Source organism: Hakea prostrata, chromosome 5, assembly GCF_041222555.1.
Source record: "Hakea prostrata isolate BN-2017 chromosome 5, UWA_Hpros_2, whole genome shotgun sequence".
In the NCBI taxonomy this organism is placed as follows: domain Eukaryota; kingdom Viridiplantae; phylum Streptophyta; class Magnoliopsida; order Proteales; family Proteaceae; genus Hakea; species Hakea prostrata.
This window is the reverse complement of record NC_142604.1, coordinates 17,586,412-17,602,304: the sequence shown is the minus strand read 5'-3', so window position 1 is coordinate 17,602,304 and position 15,893 is coordinate 17,586,412. Positions and strand designations below refer to the sequence as shown.

General features: G+C 36.2%; 1 protein-coding gene across 1 annotated transcript; it reads left to right on the top strand.

Annotated features, from left to right (window-relative positions):
• Positions 1-5,721: 5,721 nt before the first annotated feature.
• On the top strand, positions 5,722-12,371 carry LOC149015541 (mechanosensitive ion channel protein 6-like). Its single transcript, XM_089156549.1, has 5 exons — positions 5,722-5,831; positions 6,610-6,697; positions 9,355-9,648; positions 9,798-9,940; positions 12,086-12,371. The coding sequence occupies exons 1-5, from the start codon at positions 5,722-5,724 to the stop codon at positions 12,369-12,371; spliced, it is 921 nt and encodes a 306-aa protein (XP_089012675.1).
• Positions 12,372-15,893: the final 3,522 nt, after the last annotated feature.

The window sequence follows — 15,893 nt, the reverse complement described above, 5'->3', positions numbered from 1 at the left end:
CTTGATTTTAGCCACTTTGTTTAGTTTAGTGATTGATATCAAAGAGAGTCTCAGTCTAGTCACCCTAGCTTCCTACCCAGACCGTAGCACTTCAGACCACTCAACCGAAAATAAAGCATATAAACAAATTTTAAGAGGGAAAATAACTTGAAAAAAAAAAAAAAGAAGATTTTATAGAAATCCCAAAATATCCTACTACAATTATTAGCAAAATTAGAAAGCCAAACATGGAAATGAATTTGAAGAGAAAACTACTTGAAATAAGACTCCAAAGAAAATCTAGAAGTCTTCTACCATTAATATAATCGTGGGAGGAAATCTCTCCTTTTTTGTTGGACAACCCTCTCCTCGATTTGATTTTACAAAATTTAAAAAAAAAAAAAAAAAGAAAAAGAAAATTCTAAAATTGATTTGTATGGAAGTAAAATAATATAATAATAATAATAATAAATACCACAATTATTAACAAATTTGAAAAAAAAAATATGGAAAGCAATTGTAAGAGTGAAAAATCACTTGAAATGTGATTTGATAGAAAATCCCAAAATATCTTCTACCATTAATATGAATGATTGTGTAAGAATAACCTTTCTTATTTGATATTTGATTTTACAAATTTAAGAAAAAAGAAAAAATATAATGGGTACCCAAAATTTGTGTGGAAATAACAAAAATTATTAGAAAACTAATACACAAAATATGGTATTTGATAAAAAAAAAAAAAAACAAAGGATAGAATGGTCATGGCCAACACATAGCTGTTCTAGTGGTGAAACCAACACTTCTTAGTAAATAGATCGTGGGTTTGACTCTTGCTAAGGCATATTAATATTCCAATCCCCGGCTTAATATAGACCTGTAAATGGACCGGATTCGGCTCGGATACTGGTCCGAATCCGATTAACAAATCCGCTATCCGAATCCGGCAAAAATTTATAGAAGGCATCCGAATTTGAATCCGAAACTTTATCGGTTATCCGATAATAATCCGATTTGATAAAATATTTGATTACTGATTGATAATTGTCACTTTTTTACATTTTTTATTATAAATTTCTAATTTCTAATTTCTAGTTACCGAATACCACTATTTGAATCCGATTATCATTTATTTTTAAAGAAAAAATGTTAAATACTTTACTCTATCCGGACATTATCCGATCCGATAAGCAATTATCCGAATCCGAATCCAAATCCGATTGCTTAGCGGACGGATATAGATATTTTCCGATAAGAAAAATTTCAAATACGGATACCGTTAAAGGAATACGAATGCGAATTCAGAGGCGGATTTCGGCTATCCATTTACAGGTCTAGCTTAATAAGCCCCTTTGTATAAAAAAAAAAAAAAAAAAAGAATTGTCATGGAAAAGATTTGTCATAAAAGAAGCTGAAGGTGAGAGAGATTGAGTCATTAAGGTTTCTATCTAAAATAAGCTGCAAAAGTGGAATTTTTGCCGAGATCGTGGTTTTTGCCAAGTGAATGAGATCTTTTTATCATATAAAAGATTGAGATCTTTTTACCGTACAAAAAAATAAATATCTTGGAAGAATCATACGCCTGAAGAAGCTTCTTGGGAGAAGGAAGAAGACATGAAGGAGAAGTTTCCTCATCTTTTTTGGAAACTCAGGTACGCTTTCAATTTTTTGAACGAAATCTCTTTTAAGGGGGAGAATGTGAAACCCAGCCCTAACCTTGACTCGGAAACCCTTGTTGTTTGTAGGTCCGAATACCTAAAGTAAAGGAAGAAGTCAACTATGGGCCATCTCAGTGGAAGACATGATGTTTGACCCAGAACCCATGGAAGTTGTTGATGGTGTTCCATACTTGGAAGCTTGTTCAGAATTGGAAAAGAAACTTCACCTTGTTGAAGATGAGACTAGTTGATGGACTCAAAGTGTAGTTATACATGATTTGAAGGCATTTCTTTATACTAGATAAGTCATATGTTGTGTTAGGAGAAGCTCATTGGGTTTGGACTTGATTTGGACCTTCAATTCCTTGTTTTGGCCTTGCTGACTTGCTTGGTCGACTAGGTGGTCGATTGGGACAATCGACCAACCAATCGATCAACAGGGTCAGAATCTGCCAAAGATCCTCTGTTAGGTCTGTTGGTGCTCTATATAATAGAAGTACGTGTTTCTTAGCCTCCTTTATTTCTAAAACCCTCAGAGAACATGGGAAGAATCTCTCAAAGCCTCTCCTTGGTGTTTGTGAAGAACTCTTGCAAGACTTCAAGTTTTTCATCTCTTATTCTTCAATCAAAGGTTAGTAATCTCTCTTGTATGGTGTTGATCTACTCTTACTATGTTTTATTTTTTATGTTGAGATTATGAAGAAGATGTTGCATCCTTGCAACCATCTCTTCTACAATTTCCATTCATTCTTAAGGTTTTATGATCTTCATATTAATTTTAGCCATTTGTGAATTTTGTAAGAAGCCATGATCATTCTTTTGATTTGATTTCTCTAACATGTTAGATCTGTTTTGCATGATAGTTTCATGCATGATCTTGATTATCTCCTACTAAAATGAGATCCTATTATCTCTAGTTTTTCCCTTGAGTTTATAGCATGTTTTCATCAAAAACTATGAATTTTATCGAATTAGAAAGTCATGTTTCCAATTTAGTAAGTAGTGTTTCTGATCATTGTGAGTGTCTAATCTATGCTATTTTAGTTTTAGATTACTGTTTTAGAGGTTTCCTCCAAGTTTCATAGTGTTCCGGATATTGTAGAATGAGTTTCGGATAAAAAAATCATATTTCTGCTGCGTACTGTTCAGCTGGTCGACTGAACCAAGCTACCACCCAATCGACCAAGCAAGAGAGTAGCCGTGTTCTTTGTCCGATTTGATCCGTTCGATCTATTAGGCCTCTTTCCTAATGATGTTTCTATGCTTGTTTAGGGTTTATTTGCTAAGTTTGGAACCATTCTCTTTGATCTTTGGATATTCATCAAAGCTATTTAAGGTAAGGACGGTTGTTTCCATAATTACATATATTGCGTGAATCTTAGTTTCTAATTTGAGATTTTCTTAGATTCACTACCATAATTGTATTTTCTTATTATTATATTACTGTTGTAAGTATTTCAAGTACAATAGTAACATGTTCATGTATTCTTTTGATTATGAATACTTATTCTTGTCATTTACATATGCGATTGATCATGTTTATATGTATCTTTCTATATGATGAGATATCGGTTGTGTATGTTGTAACTGAATTGGGAATTGAAATTACCATCATCTGAACAAAGAATAACATTTTTTTCCCCTGTTCTTTTTAATTGAAATTAACAGTTTTGGGCTAAAAAACACTCGGCCCAAACACGGCCACCGTTAACAAAATAACAATTTCGACGCGGACCATCATCTCAACAAAGACAACGTCTCAGCCTCACCCATGAAGAGGTTGATCAACGGATTTTTGTTCGCACCGCCTGCGCAGATATCGTCTGCGCAGGCGTGAAATCATGACACGTGTCTTTTAAATAATCTAATGGTTGGAATAATAGATACTTTAATAATTTGACATGTTAAGCTTTCAAACTATTTTAAATTACAGAAACTCACCTCCAAATAAATTAAATTTACAACAAAGGGGCTTCTTTCACGAATTTTGGGAAAAAACCAGATCCACCGAAGCCCAATCTTGTCCTCTATTCCTTTCTTATCTCTAATGAATAGAGCCATCTTCTTCTTCTTATTTGCAGATTCATCATAACTCTATCCTTGGATTTCACAATCTCACTGGTTTCTTACAGTCGTAAGTACTCCGAAAACCTAATCCCAGGAGGTTTTGTAAAGTTGGTTGTATTGGTTCCTAACAAAGAAATACAGAAGTTATATAATTAATTTCCTCCATATCTAAGATCGATATGAACAACTATGAACCTCATTAATTGAAAGAACAACCTCACAATCTTCTACCGAGCTTGACTCTAAAATGTAAAATTATATATTTTTTGCAGACGCAACCAATTGGCTCCATCTGCTACTCCAATAGCCCTTTAGAATCAGAGCAAACGAATGCCACCAAGTCTTGATGGTTTTACAAATACTGATGATTGGAAAGAATAGGACAAGAAAGTTACTTAAAACACAAAATAGATTTCAAGTTTACCAAGATGAGCATGGACTTACTCAAGAGAACATTAAATTTTAGACATAACAGATAAACAACTCAAATAGAGAGTTTCGTTGTTTAAACATTTTAGTGAAAAACAGGGACTACCCACCGGCTAAAAATTGAAGCAGAAATAGGGTGAGGATTGGGGTTTGCTTACCAACTTTACCAAACCTCTTGGAATTAGGTTTTTGGAGAAATAGCATCAGCAAGAATTTGGAACCGGTGAGACTATAAAATGCAGGGATAGCATTCAGTCAATGAATCTGCAACTAAGAAGAAGATGGCTCTATTCATTAGAGATAAGAAAGGAATAGAGAACAAGATTGGGCTTCGGTGGATCTGGTTTTTCCCCAAAATTCATGAAAGAAGCCCTTTTGTTGTAAATTTAATTTATTTGGAGGTGAGTTTCTGTAATTTAAAATAGTTTGAAAGCTTAACATCTTGAATTATTAAAATTTCTATTATTTCAGCCGTTTAGATTATTTAAGCAACACGTGTCATGATACTATGTCTGCGCGGACGATATCCGTGCAGGCGCGAACAAAAATCCGTTGATCAACATCATCTGACAGGAAACCATCACTATAACCGAGGAGACAAAAACCTATATAACAACAAAAAAAGAGGCAAAAAGTGTTGCAAAAAAGATCTTCCGAAATGTAGCTAAGCTAAGGTCTAAGTAAGTCTTTCGTTCAAAGATGTAGAATTTACCAAACATTGGTATCAGAGTCCAGGTTCTCGCGATTTTTTGTTCATCCCAATTGTTTATTAACCAAACATTGGTATCAGAGCACAGGTTCTTGTGATTCTTCTTTCATCCCAATTGTTTATTAACCAAACATTGGTATCAGAGCCTCAGGTTCCCACGATTCTTTGTTTCTCTCAATTGTTTGTTTACCAAACATTGGTGTTAGAGCCCCTATGATTCGTTCCTCCTAATTGTTTATTTTTCTTAAATGGATCTAATAGGAGGATCAATGGTTTATATAATCCCGTTTTGGAGAATCCAAGGTTTAATGGAAGTCCAATGGAGATTGGGGTTTTGATAGAAACCCAAATTTTTTTTGTTCAAATCCAAGTGGGAGGATTCTTGTGTTTTTCCTTCTGTAAAAACTGTATATACTGATAAAATATGATGAATGTTTTTAGTTTAACGTTTATTGGATTTAGCCACCTTGTTCCTCTGTTGCTGTCTTGACTCCACTAGCTCATTAGAGCTTTGTCCTATAGGGAGTTCCAAAACTTCCTTATCCCCTGTTGTGTATGCTGATGCAAGTGGATGAACAAATATTTCATAACTTTCGTACATCTCAAGTTTGTGTTTGCGTGTGGAGGATTCATTTCCTATTTGGTTGCTTTGTTCATGATAAGCTTGGTAGTGTGTTACATCCTTTAGAATTTCAGGTTAATGCATTTAGAGAGAGGAGAGTCCTTGCTTTGACGCTGAATGATACAAAAAATATAGTAAAAAAGCTTCATCTATAGTTAAGTGTCATAGCAAGATTCATTATTCTTGTTGTCTCGCTTCTAATATTGCGTATTGTCCCGTTGAATCTCTTTCTCGTCATTGTCTCGTAACTTGTACTTATGGAATTCATCTTTGGGAACACCTGCAAGACTGCCTTTGAAGCCATGGCTTTCTTAGTTGCAATACACCCATTTGATGTGAGTGATCATTGCGAAATACAGGGAGTGAGGTAGTTTAACAAACTTACCCATGTTTATGTATACATTTGTATGAATGTTTATAGAGATATTAGGACCCTAACTTCTTTGTGGCTTGCAACTGGTAGTAGATGAGATGAATGCCTTATCCACAATATTTCTTAGGCATGACAACCTAAAGATTACATACCCGAACAATGTTCTTGGTTTTCTGCCTATTAGCAACCATTACCACAGTCATGACATGGGAGATGCCATTGATTTCTGCAGTGATGTCTCGACTCCACTTGAGAAGGTTGTTACAATGAAACAAAGAATACTTGAGCATGTACAGAAACGGTTTTATCTCTTTCTCCCTTTGTATGTGCTTCTTGTCTTTGCAATTTCTCCACTTCAGATTGATTGTCTATGTGTGTTTCAAATATATGATCACAAGTCTTTGTGTGGTTGTTATTATTTACCTTTCTATATATGCTCAATATATCATCAACCCTTTTAAGTTTTCAAATTGAATGCTGAACCACAGGCATGAAACACAATATATAATCAAAGATATGATTACAGATATGACCTAATTCATGCCTTATTGATTTTCAATGTCTAACCCAAATTGAGGAAGGAGTTTGATCCCGAAAAGATATGGTCTCCTTTAGTAGTCTTTTCATGCCATCACCTATGGCTATTGACTCAGACATAGTCTTTATGGTGACCTGTGTGCTTCTAGACTATTTTTTATTTTTCCATGATAAGATTTATTTTGAGGTAAATATTAATCTAGTATACCTCATGTTTTTGTCTGCTTCCTTTCAGGTATATTGAGACTAAGGAGAACCATTGGTCTCCTGGTGCAGCGGTTGTATTAAGGGACGTGGAACACTTGAATAGGCTTAAGCTATCTGTCCGGTTCACACACTGCACAAACTTCCAAGACATGGACGCAAGATTTACAAGGAGGGATGCTTGGTGGAGGAGATTGTGAAGATTCTCAAAGAGCTTGAGATCGAGTATCAAATGCTTCCTCTTGATGTCAATCCCCAAAGTATTCCTGCTGCAACCTTGCACCTTCCATCTAATTGGAGAACTTGTGGCCATTGAAGCAAACTAAGAATAGCTAATGTTGAACCTGATGCAAGTAAGGTGCTGAAACCATGTTATTACTCAGCAGTATCCTTTTTTGATTCTTAGCCTTTTAATTCATCACTGTGTTTTTGGTATTTATTTAATTTTCTACTAACACAATGGAACACAAGAGGCCAACACTCAACCATTAGGTTTTGGAGAAAGAAACTCAACTTATAGGAATGCAACTTTTGGCATTGTAGCAACAATTGTTTAACCACAATCTACAGAGACTCACTTGTCAAGATGCTCTTGTTTTGTGAAGAACTCATTCTCTAAACCCTTAATGTTATTACATGTTATTTTGGATCTGTATTAGGTAATCACAAAATCAAAATGTTATTTTTTAAACCCTAGGTTTGGTGCAAAGAAAAATGAGGGAGGCCAAACTCTGGCATGGGTTGATACAGCTCGAGTCACATCCCTTGGTTATTATATGATGGGGGAACATGACCCAAACACAACCACCATTAACAAAATAATGATTTTGACGCGGACCATCATCTCAACAAAGACGTCTCAGCCTCACCCAGGAAGAGGTTGATCAACATCATTCGACAGGAAACCATCACTATTACCGAAGAGACAAAAACTTATATAACAACAAAAAAAGAGGCAAAAAGTGTTGCCAAAAAGATCTTTCAAAATGTAGTTAAGCCAACGTCTAAGTAAGTCTTTCGTTCAAAAATGTAGAATTTACCAACATTGGTATCAGAGTCCAGGTTCCCACGATTTTCCGTTTATCCCAATTGTTTATTAACCAAACATTGGTATCGAGCCCCCAGGTTTTTGTGATTTTTCGTTTCTCCCAATTGTTTATTTACCAAACATTGGTGTCAGAGCACAGGTTCCTACGATTCTTTGTTCCTCCTAATTATTTATTTTTCTTGAATGGATCTAATGGGAGGATAAGGATTTATATAATCCTACTTTGGAGAATCCAAGGTTTAATGGAAACCAAATGGAGATTGGGGGTTTGATAGAAATCTAAAATTTTTTTGTTCAAATCTAAGTGGGAGGATGTTTGTGTTTTTCCTTTTTGTTCAAAAAATTCAAGAAGAACGTTTTTTTTTTGTTCTTTGGAACTGAAATTCGTTCAAAGGGAAAAGTCGTTGTTTGGTTACGGATGTCAATGGTGCGGTTTGGGGCGGTTACGGGCTGGAGTTATCGATTTCGGGTTAAAAAACACTCAGCCCAAACACAACCCCAGTTAGCAAAATAAAGGTTTAGACGGGGACCATCATCTAAACAAAGACAACGTCGCAGCCTCGGCCATAAAGAGGTTGATCAACATCATTCGATGTGGAACCATCATTTTGACTGAGGCAAAAACTCATATAACAACAAAAAAGAGGCAAAAAGTGTTGTAAAGAAAATCTTCTGAAATGTCGCTAAGCCAAGGTCTATGTAAGTCTTTTTATTCCATGTTGTTTTTGCTAAACCGTTGTTGGCATTTATTAATAATAATATGCCAAAGGGCAAAATTGAAATTTACTTTTGGGCGGTTACAAAATATCGGGTTATATATTTTGGTAACCACCGTATAACTAAGTAAGTGTAATTGCATTACATGAGATTTTCGAAAGGCGGGTCATTGCATTCTCTCTCCCCCTCTCTACCAATAAATGCAGAAATGAGAAGTTTTTCGTGGATCTTCTCTCCTTAGTCTTGGTATCTACTTTCTTCTATCCACATGGCATTTGGGTTGTGGAATCCATTACCTTTCCTTGTGATTGTTGAAACCTTCCAGTGTTGTTTTTGTGGAGGAACGAAGATGTGGATCCAAATTAATTCCATTGCATATATTTTCTATGTTGGGAAAAAAAATCCATGTAAGGATCTTTCTCCTTTCTATTTCTAGAATAGAGATGTTGAATTTACCAAACATTGGTATCAGAGCGCTGGTTCTCGTGTTTCTTCGTTTCTCTTAATTGTTTATTTTTCTTGAATGGATCCAATGGAAAGATCAAGTGTTTATAGAAACCCACTTTGGAGAATCCAAGGTTTAATGGAAACCCAATGAAGATTGAGGGTTTGATAAAAACCCTAATTTTTTTTGTTCGAATCTAACTGAAAGAATCCTTGTGTTTTCCCTTTTGTAAAAACTGCATGAACTGATAATCCATGATGAATGTTTTTAGTTTAACTTTTATTGGATTTTTTTCCATGCATTTTTTTTTTCTTTTTGATGAATTTTTTTTCCATGCCACTTTGTTCCCTTGTTGATGTCTTGGCTCCACTAGCTCATTAGAGCTTTGTCGTGTAGAGAATTCCAAAACTTCCTTATCCCCTGTTGTATATGTTGATGCAAGTGGATGAACAAAGATTTCATAACTTTCGTACATCTCAAGTTTGTGTTTCTATGTGGAAGATTCATTTCCTACTTGGTTGTTTCATGATAAGCTTGGTAATGTGTTACATCCTTTGGAATTTCAGGTTAATGCATTTAGAGAGAGGAGAGTCCTTGCTTCAACGCTGGATGATACAAAAAATATAGTAAAAAAGCTTCATCTATCGTTAAGTGTCATAGCAGGATTCATTATTCTTGTTGTCTCGCTTCTAATATTGCGTATTGCCCCGTTGAATCTCTTTCTCGTCATTGTCTCGCAACTTGTACTTATGGAATTCATCTTTGGGAACACCTGCAAGACTGCCTTTGAAGCCATGGCTTTCTTAGTTGCAATACACCCATTTGATGTGAGTGATTGTTGCGAAATACAGGGAGTTGAGGTAGCTTAACAAACTTATCCATGTTTGTGTATACATTTATATGAATGTTTGTAGAGATATTAGGACCCTAACTTCTTTGTGGCTTGCAACTGGTAGTAGAGGAGATGAATGCCTTATCCACAATATTTCTTAGGCATGACAACCTAAAGATTACATACCCGAACAATGTTCTTGGTTCTCTGCCTATTAACAACCATTATCGCAATCATGACATGGGAGATGCCATTGATTTCTACAGTGATGTTTCGACTCCACTTGAGAAGGTTGTTACAATGAAACAAATAATACTTGAGTATGTACATAAACTGTTTTCTCTCTTTCTCCCTTTGTATGTGCTTCTTGTCTTTGCAATTTCTCCACTTCAGATTGATTGTCTATGTGAGCTGTTGGTGCAACCTAAAGGGGGGTGATTAGGTTGCAACTAATGGATTGTCCCAATTTTTTGGTTTGTGCGGAAATACACGGTAAATTGAAAATTCAAATGAAAGTAAACAATACAAGCAACCATAACACGGGATTTATAGTGGTTCGACCATACAAGTCTACGTCCACTTCTCTCTTGGCCTCAAGAGAGTATTCCACTATTGATTCTCTTTCAATACAATGGGTAGAGATCAAACCCTTACAATAATCTTTGTTGCGGGGCAAGAGAACCCTTTACAATCTTTGTTTCACAAGCAGGGCAAGAGCACCCCTTAACAATCTTTGTTTACGGGCAAGAGCACCCAAGCAATCTTTGTTCACGGGCAAGAGCACCCAATGACCAATTCTAATCTACCAACCTAGACTAGAATTGAAACAGTTACAAAGGAAGGATGTTACCTTACAAGAGGTGTGACACTTTACCTCTTGTGTGAATGTGATGCAATGTGAGTTGTATGCTCAAATAGAAATGTATGCACCACCGACGCCTTTAATCACCTCAAGCTTGGCTTCCACAAGCTTAGAAACACCTTGGTATATTTCTTCAAGGTTGGGAGAGGATAAGAGGCAAAACACAAAGCTTTCTTGCAATTTGAGAGCTTTAGGATCACTTGGGGAGTGGGTGATCAAGTGTGAGTATTGTTGCTCTCAAATGAGGTGAATTGGGTTTATATAGAGCACCTTTGAGTGCCAAAACCCAATCCCCAACGGATAGAAAACGGACACATTTTTGTCCTATTTTTTAGCCCAGACGGACGTCCATCTGGTCTGACGGTCGTCCATCTGAAAAGAGCCGTTAAACTAGCCGTTATAGGCTGTTTTTACACCAGACAGAAAGACGGTCATCCGTCTCAGAAAAGAGCCGTTGCAAACTAGCCGTTATTGGCTAAGTCAGGGCCGGACGGACGTCCGTCTGGTCTTCTGTGATTGAAAACACAGAAATGCTAAACCAAACGGGCATCCGTCTGAGCCCTGTTTTGCTGAATTAAGTTGGGGCTCGGACATGGCTTGGGTTTTTGGACTTTTTGGTCAACCTTAAGCATTGTACACCTCACTAACATGTCCTAGGTCACTCTAGTAATATGAATTACATATAATTGATGCATTTACATGAATGTGTATGCGAGAGTGTCCTAAGCCCTAATTCAGCCTACGTCTTGATCTCCGACTTGATCTTCGACTTGATTTTGTGCAACGATCTTCATGTCCATCTTGGCATGATCTTGGCTTTGACTTGAGCATATGGCTTTGACTTGGAGTTGGACCACTTGTTCTTATCTTGAACTAAAATATCATAACTCAATATAGTCATTAGTAATTCATTCTTATTATCATCAAAACCAATAGAGGCTGATGTGGCAAATGCTGACATGGCATTTCCCAACAATCTCCCCCTTTTTGATGATGATAAACACATGAATGATTAGAAAATATGAATGATAATTAATAACAAATAAACACTCATTCATATGCATGTTATTTACATGTTTTTCCATGGTGAATTTTAATTCATGTTTGTTATCATCAAAACATGGTGAATTCAAGTTTCATGTTTGTTATCATCAAAACCAATGGAAGCCGATGTGGCAAAATGCTGACATGACATTTTCCAACATGTGCTTCAAATATATGATCACAAATCTTTGTGTGGTTGTCACTATTTACCTTTCTATATATGCTCAATATATCATCAACCCTTTTAAGTTTTCAAATTGGATGCTGAACCACAGGCATGAAACAAAATATATAATCAAAGATATGATTACATATATGACCTAATTCATGCCTTACCGATTTTCAATGTCTAACCCAAATTGATGAAGGAGTTTGATCCTGAAAAGATATGGTCTCCTTTGGTAGTCTTTTCATGTCATCACCTATGGCTATTGATTTAGACATAGTCTTTATGGTGACCTGTGTGCTTCTAGACTATTTTTTATTTTTCCATGATAAGATTTATTTTGAGGTAAATATTGATCTAATATACCTCATGTTTTTGTCTGCTTCCTTTCAGGTATATTGAGACTAAGGAGAACCATTGGTCTCCTGGTGCAGCGGTTGTATTAAGGGACATGGAAGACTTGAATCGACTCAAGCTATCTGTCCGGTTCACACACCGCGCAAACTTCCAAGACATGGAAGCAAGATTTGGAAGGAGGGAATGCTTGGTGGAGGAGATTGTGAAGATTCTCAAAGAGCATGAGATCGAGTATCAAATGCTTCCTCTTGATGTCAATCCCCAAAGTATTCCTGCTGCAACCTCGCGCCTTCCATCTAACTGGAGAACTTGTGGCCATTGAAGCAAACTAAGAATAGCTAATGTTGAACCTGATGAAAGTAAGGTGCTGAAACCATGTTATTACTTAGCAGTATCATTCTTTGATTCTTAGCCTTTTAATTCATCATTGTGTTTCATGTATTTACTTCATCTTCTACTGACACAATGGAACACAAGAGGCCAACACTCAGCCACTAGGTTTGGAGAAAGAAACTCAACTTGTAGGAATGCAACTTTTGGCATCGTAACAACAATTGTTTAACCACAATCTACAGAGACTCACTTGTCAAGATGCTCTTGTTTTGTGAAGAACTCATTCTCTGAACCCTTAATGTTATTACATGTTATTTTGGATCTGTATTAGGTAACAAAAATAAAATTTACTAAACCAGTTTGTATGCCCCTGCCTTTGTCTGTTATTTGGTCGGGTTCACAAAATCAAAATGTTATTTCTAAACCCTAGTTTTGTGCAAAGAAAAATGAGGGAGGCCCAACTCTGGCTTGGGTTGGTCCAGCTCGAGCCACATCCCTTGGTTATCATATGATGGGGGAACATGGCCACCAGTTAGTTCAAAGACCAACAAGATAACCAACAGTGCCTTCCGAGCTAAAAAATCGGTTACATTATATTAGCTTTTCTAAAAGCATAACTGGGCCTAAAGCCCATCAGCTTAGATGACTGGTAACGGATATCGTCAATGAGATAGGCCTTGGTTTGGGCCATCCCATTTATGATTATAATGACATGACCTTTACGGCTGGTGGTACATAACGGGGCAGTTCATTGTGGATCCTCCATCAAGAATGGGTTGAATTTTATCTCAGAATAGGACTCTAATCTCCAGAATTCTGCATGAGCCCTTAGGCTGTTCAGCTTATGGGTACCTCCATTTTTATCTTTACTTTTTTGGTAAGAGTGGAAGTCATAAAAACTGAAACTTAATTCCTTTAATTGACAAGAATACCTTTATAGGCTTTGTTACCAGAGCAAGAACACCTATGGAGTTCAATTCACAAATGAGATGCTTGCACCACTTTGGGATGCTTAGCTCCCAAATAACCTTCAATCACGTTGGCCTCAATCAATCTTAATGGTCTTGATTCCTTGAAAATAATCTTCAAGGTGTGCACACAAGGGGCGAGAGGCTTGAATATATAGTAAGTGAGAATTTAGAATTTTTTGATCACTTAGAGATGGGCATAATGTAGGCTAAAAAAATGGAGTTCTAACTCTCATAGTGTGGGGTTATACATAGGAAAAATTATGTGAAACACATATGTTCCAACGGATACATAGAGTCATATTTTTCCACAAATGGCTCGCCATTCAGTAGAATACAGAATGTGACTATTGGAGAAATAGCCATTGAGGATCAAATGGCTTGCCTTTTGAGCAAACAGCTCGTTGTTCGAAGAAATGGCTCCACTCCATTTGGTCTCTGCAGTTTCATGTCTTATCAGAAAATGATCAACATATATGGATGCCTTTGTGGAGAAATGACTTGCCATTTGGTTCAACAAGAAAATGGGTTGTGTATTATTGGGATTTTGGTCTTTCTAGCCAATCCTCCTAAGTTCACTTTAAGCCTCTCTAACGTAATCTAAGTCTGCCTCGGGTAAATTTAGGCATGATGCACAACTGTGTGGAAAGTTATAGGTGATGTATGTTCTAACTTCTAACTAGACTTGGTCTTCTTGATCTTCAAGTCTTCATGGAATCTTCAAGTGGACTTCAAGTTCTGCTTGTACATTCTTGGGTTTGGTCTTTGATTCGTCCAATTCTCTTGACTTTAAATTCACTATACTTGATCGAACTACCCAGATCAAGAGAAACTAAGCGTAAGAAGGTTCACTGCAATTGCAAATGCAGCTACCAGAGATTTGGTGCTTGAGGGGTTATTCAACCAAGCCCTTGAATTTTACAAACAGCTCCATCACTGTGGATCCAATAGAAATGGCTCCACATCCTTCTTTCAGTTCTAAAAGCACGCTCTTCCCAAAAAACTTCTTATCCCCCTCCAACATCTGAAGGTAGAGATGGAAGCAGACTTAAACTGAATATATTGGATTTGTATCTAGTTCAAAGATTGACCTAATTAACATACTTTGATGGTGACTCAGATGATTCAATTTGATAGATTGGACTCATAAACCCACTTGGAGTATTATTTTAAATGTTTTTGTAAGTCAAAGTGAGATTTGTTGTTTTGAACTTAGGGTTTTCTGGTGAGAGTTTGTAAGATCATTTTTGGGTTTCTTTGGGGAATATTACATTGTAAGTTTCTGCAATGAGTAAGGAAAACTTCTTCTGTCACCTGTCCCCTAAAAAAATAAAATTCAATTTTTACATGGTGACTTGGCGGTATGGAAAAATGGACCCCAATTTTCCTCAGTTTTAGTATCTCCTCCATAGTGGTTGAGTGTTTCGTCAAAAATAAAGACTAAAACATTGATGCAATCCTCATCTGGTTCAACAATTGATTTCCAAACGCAATGTAGCATTTTGATCATCCAAATATTCTTCCCTTCTTTAGGGTTTACTTGAATTTAACCATGATATAATAACTCAAGTTTAGTCATTTCCCAATTATCTTTTTGATAATTGGAGGGGATCCACCACTGGGGTGCATTTTTTCTTTTTAAATGCAAAAATTCAAAGCCAAATAAAGAATCATGGCCAAACAGGATTGATTAGAGTCTATTAAGTAGGAGAAAATATGGCCAATCAAGGCCAAAAAGATTAATCAGGTTTTATCACCGAACAAAGCCAATAGAAATAACGCCAATCAAGGTCAACCGAAGATCATCAAGGCTAATCCGAGCCCACTCCAGCTCAATTAAGGTCAATTAGGCTGCCTAGGTTAGGCTGAGTTCAACAAGTTAAGATTTTTCAACCCTATATTCGAAAGGTGGGCCCGGGCTTAGCTAAAGGGTGTGAGGATTGGATTGAAGTTTGTGCTTATGTGATCTTCATATTAATCCACATATCTTTTTAATTTCTAAGAATGTCATTTGATAACTTATTTTTTCATGGATTATTTGAAAGAAAAATTGCATTTCACCAAAAAAGAAGAAAAAAATATTGCATAGTTTTGAGGATAAATCAAGACTTAGGGGTTAAAAAGATATTGAGTGCTATATTTCAAGTCGACTTCATGATGAATAAAAGAAAGAGCAAAATTCTATCATTTTCTATACTTAGGTTGCCTTTATCTATCAAAATTCCCCTACTTAAATCTTCACATTTAATTCGCTTAAAAATCCAAACTCTCACATATTCTTTTCTAAGAGAACAAGGCATAATGAAACCAGAGAATCCGTTTTCAACTCGAAGTTAGAGATTTGACTTTCCTGAACCGACTCTGGAAACTAAGAAAGAGGAGCCCCTTTTTCCTTCTTGACCCTTTCTTTCTCTTATTTGTAGAATTGATCTTGGATGTGAATGTCTTTTGCACCCAATATATTCCGCGAATACATGGCTTTCACACGATTTAACTGATGTTTTTAATGCCCAGATTACCGCTTATTTTATTTTATTTTATTT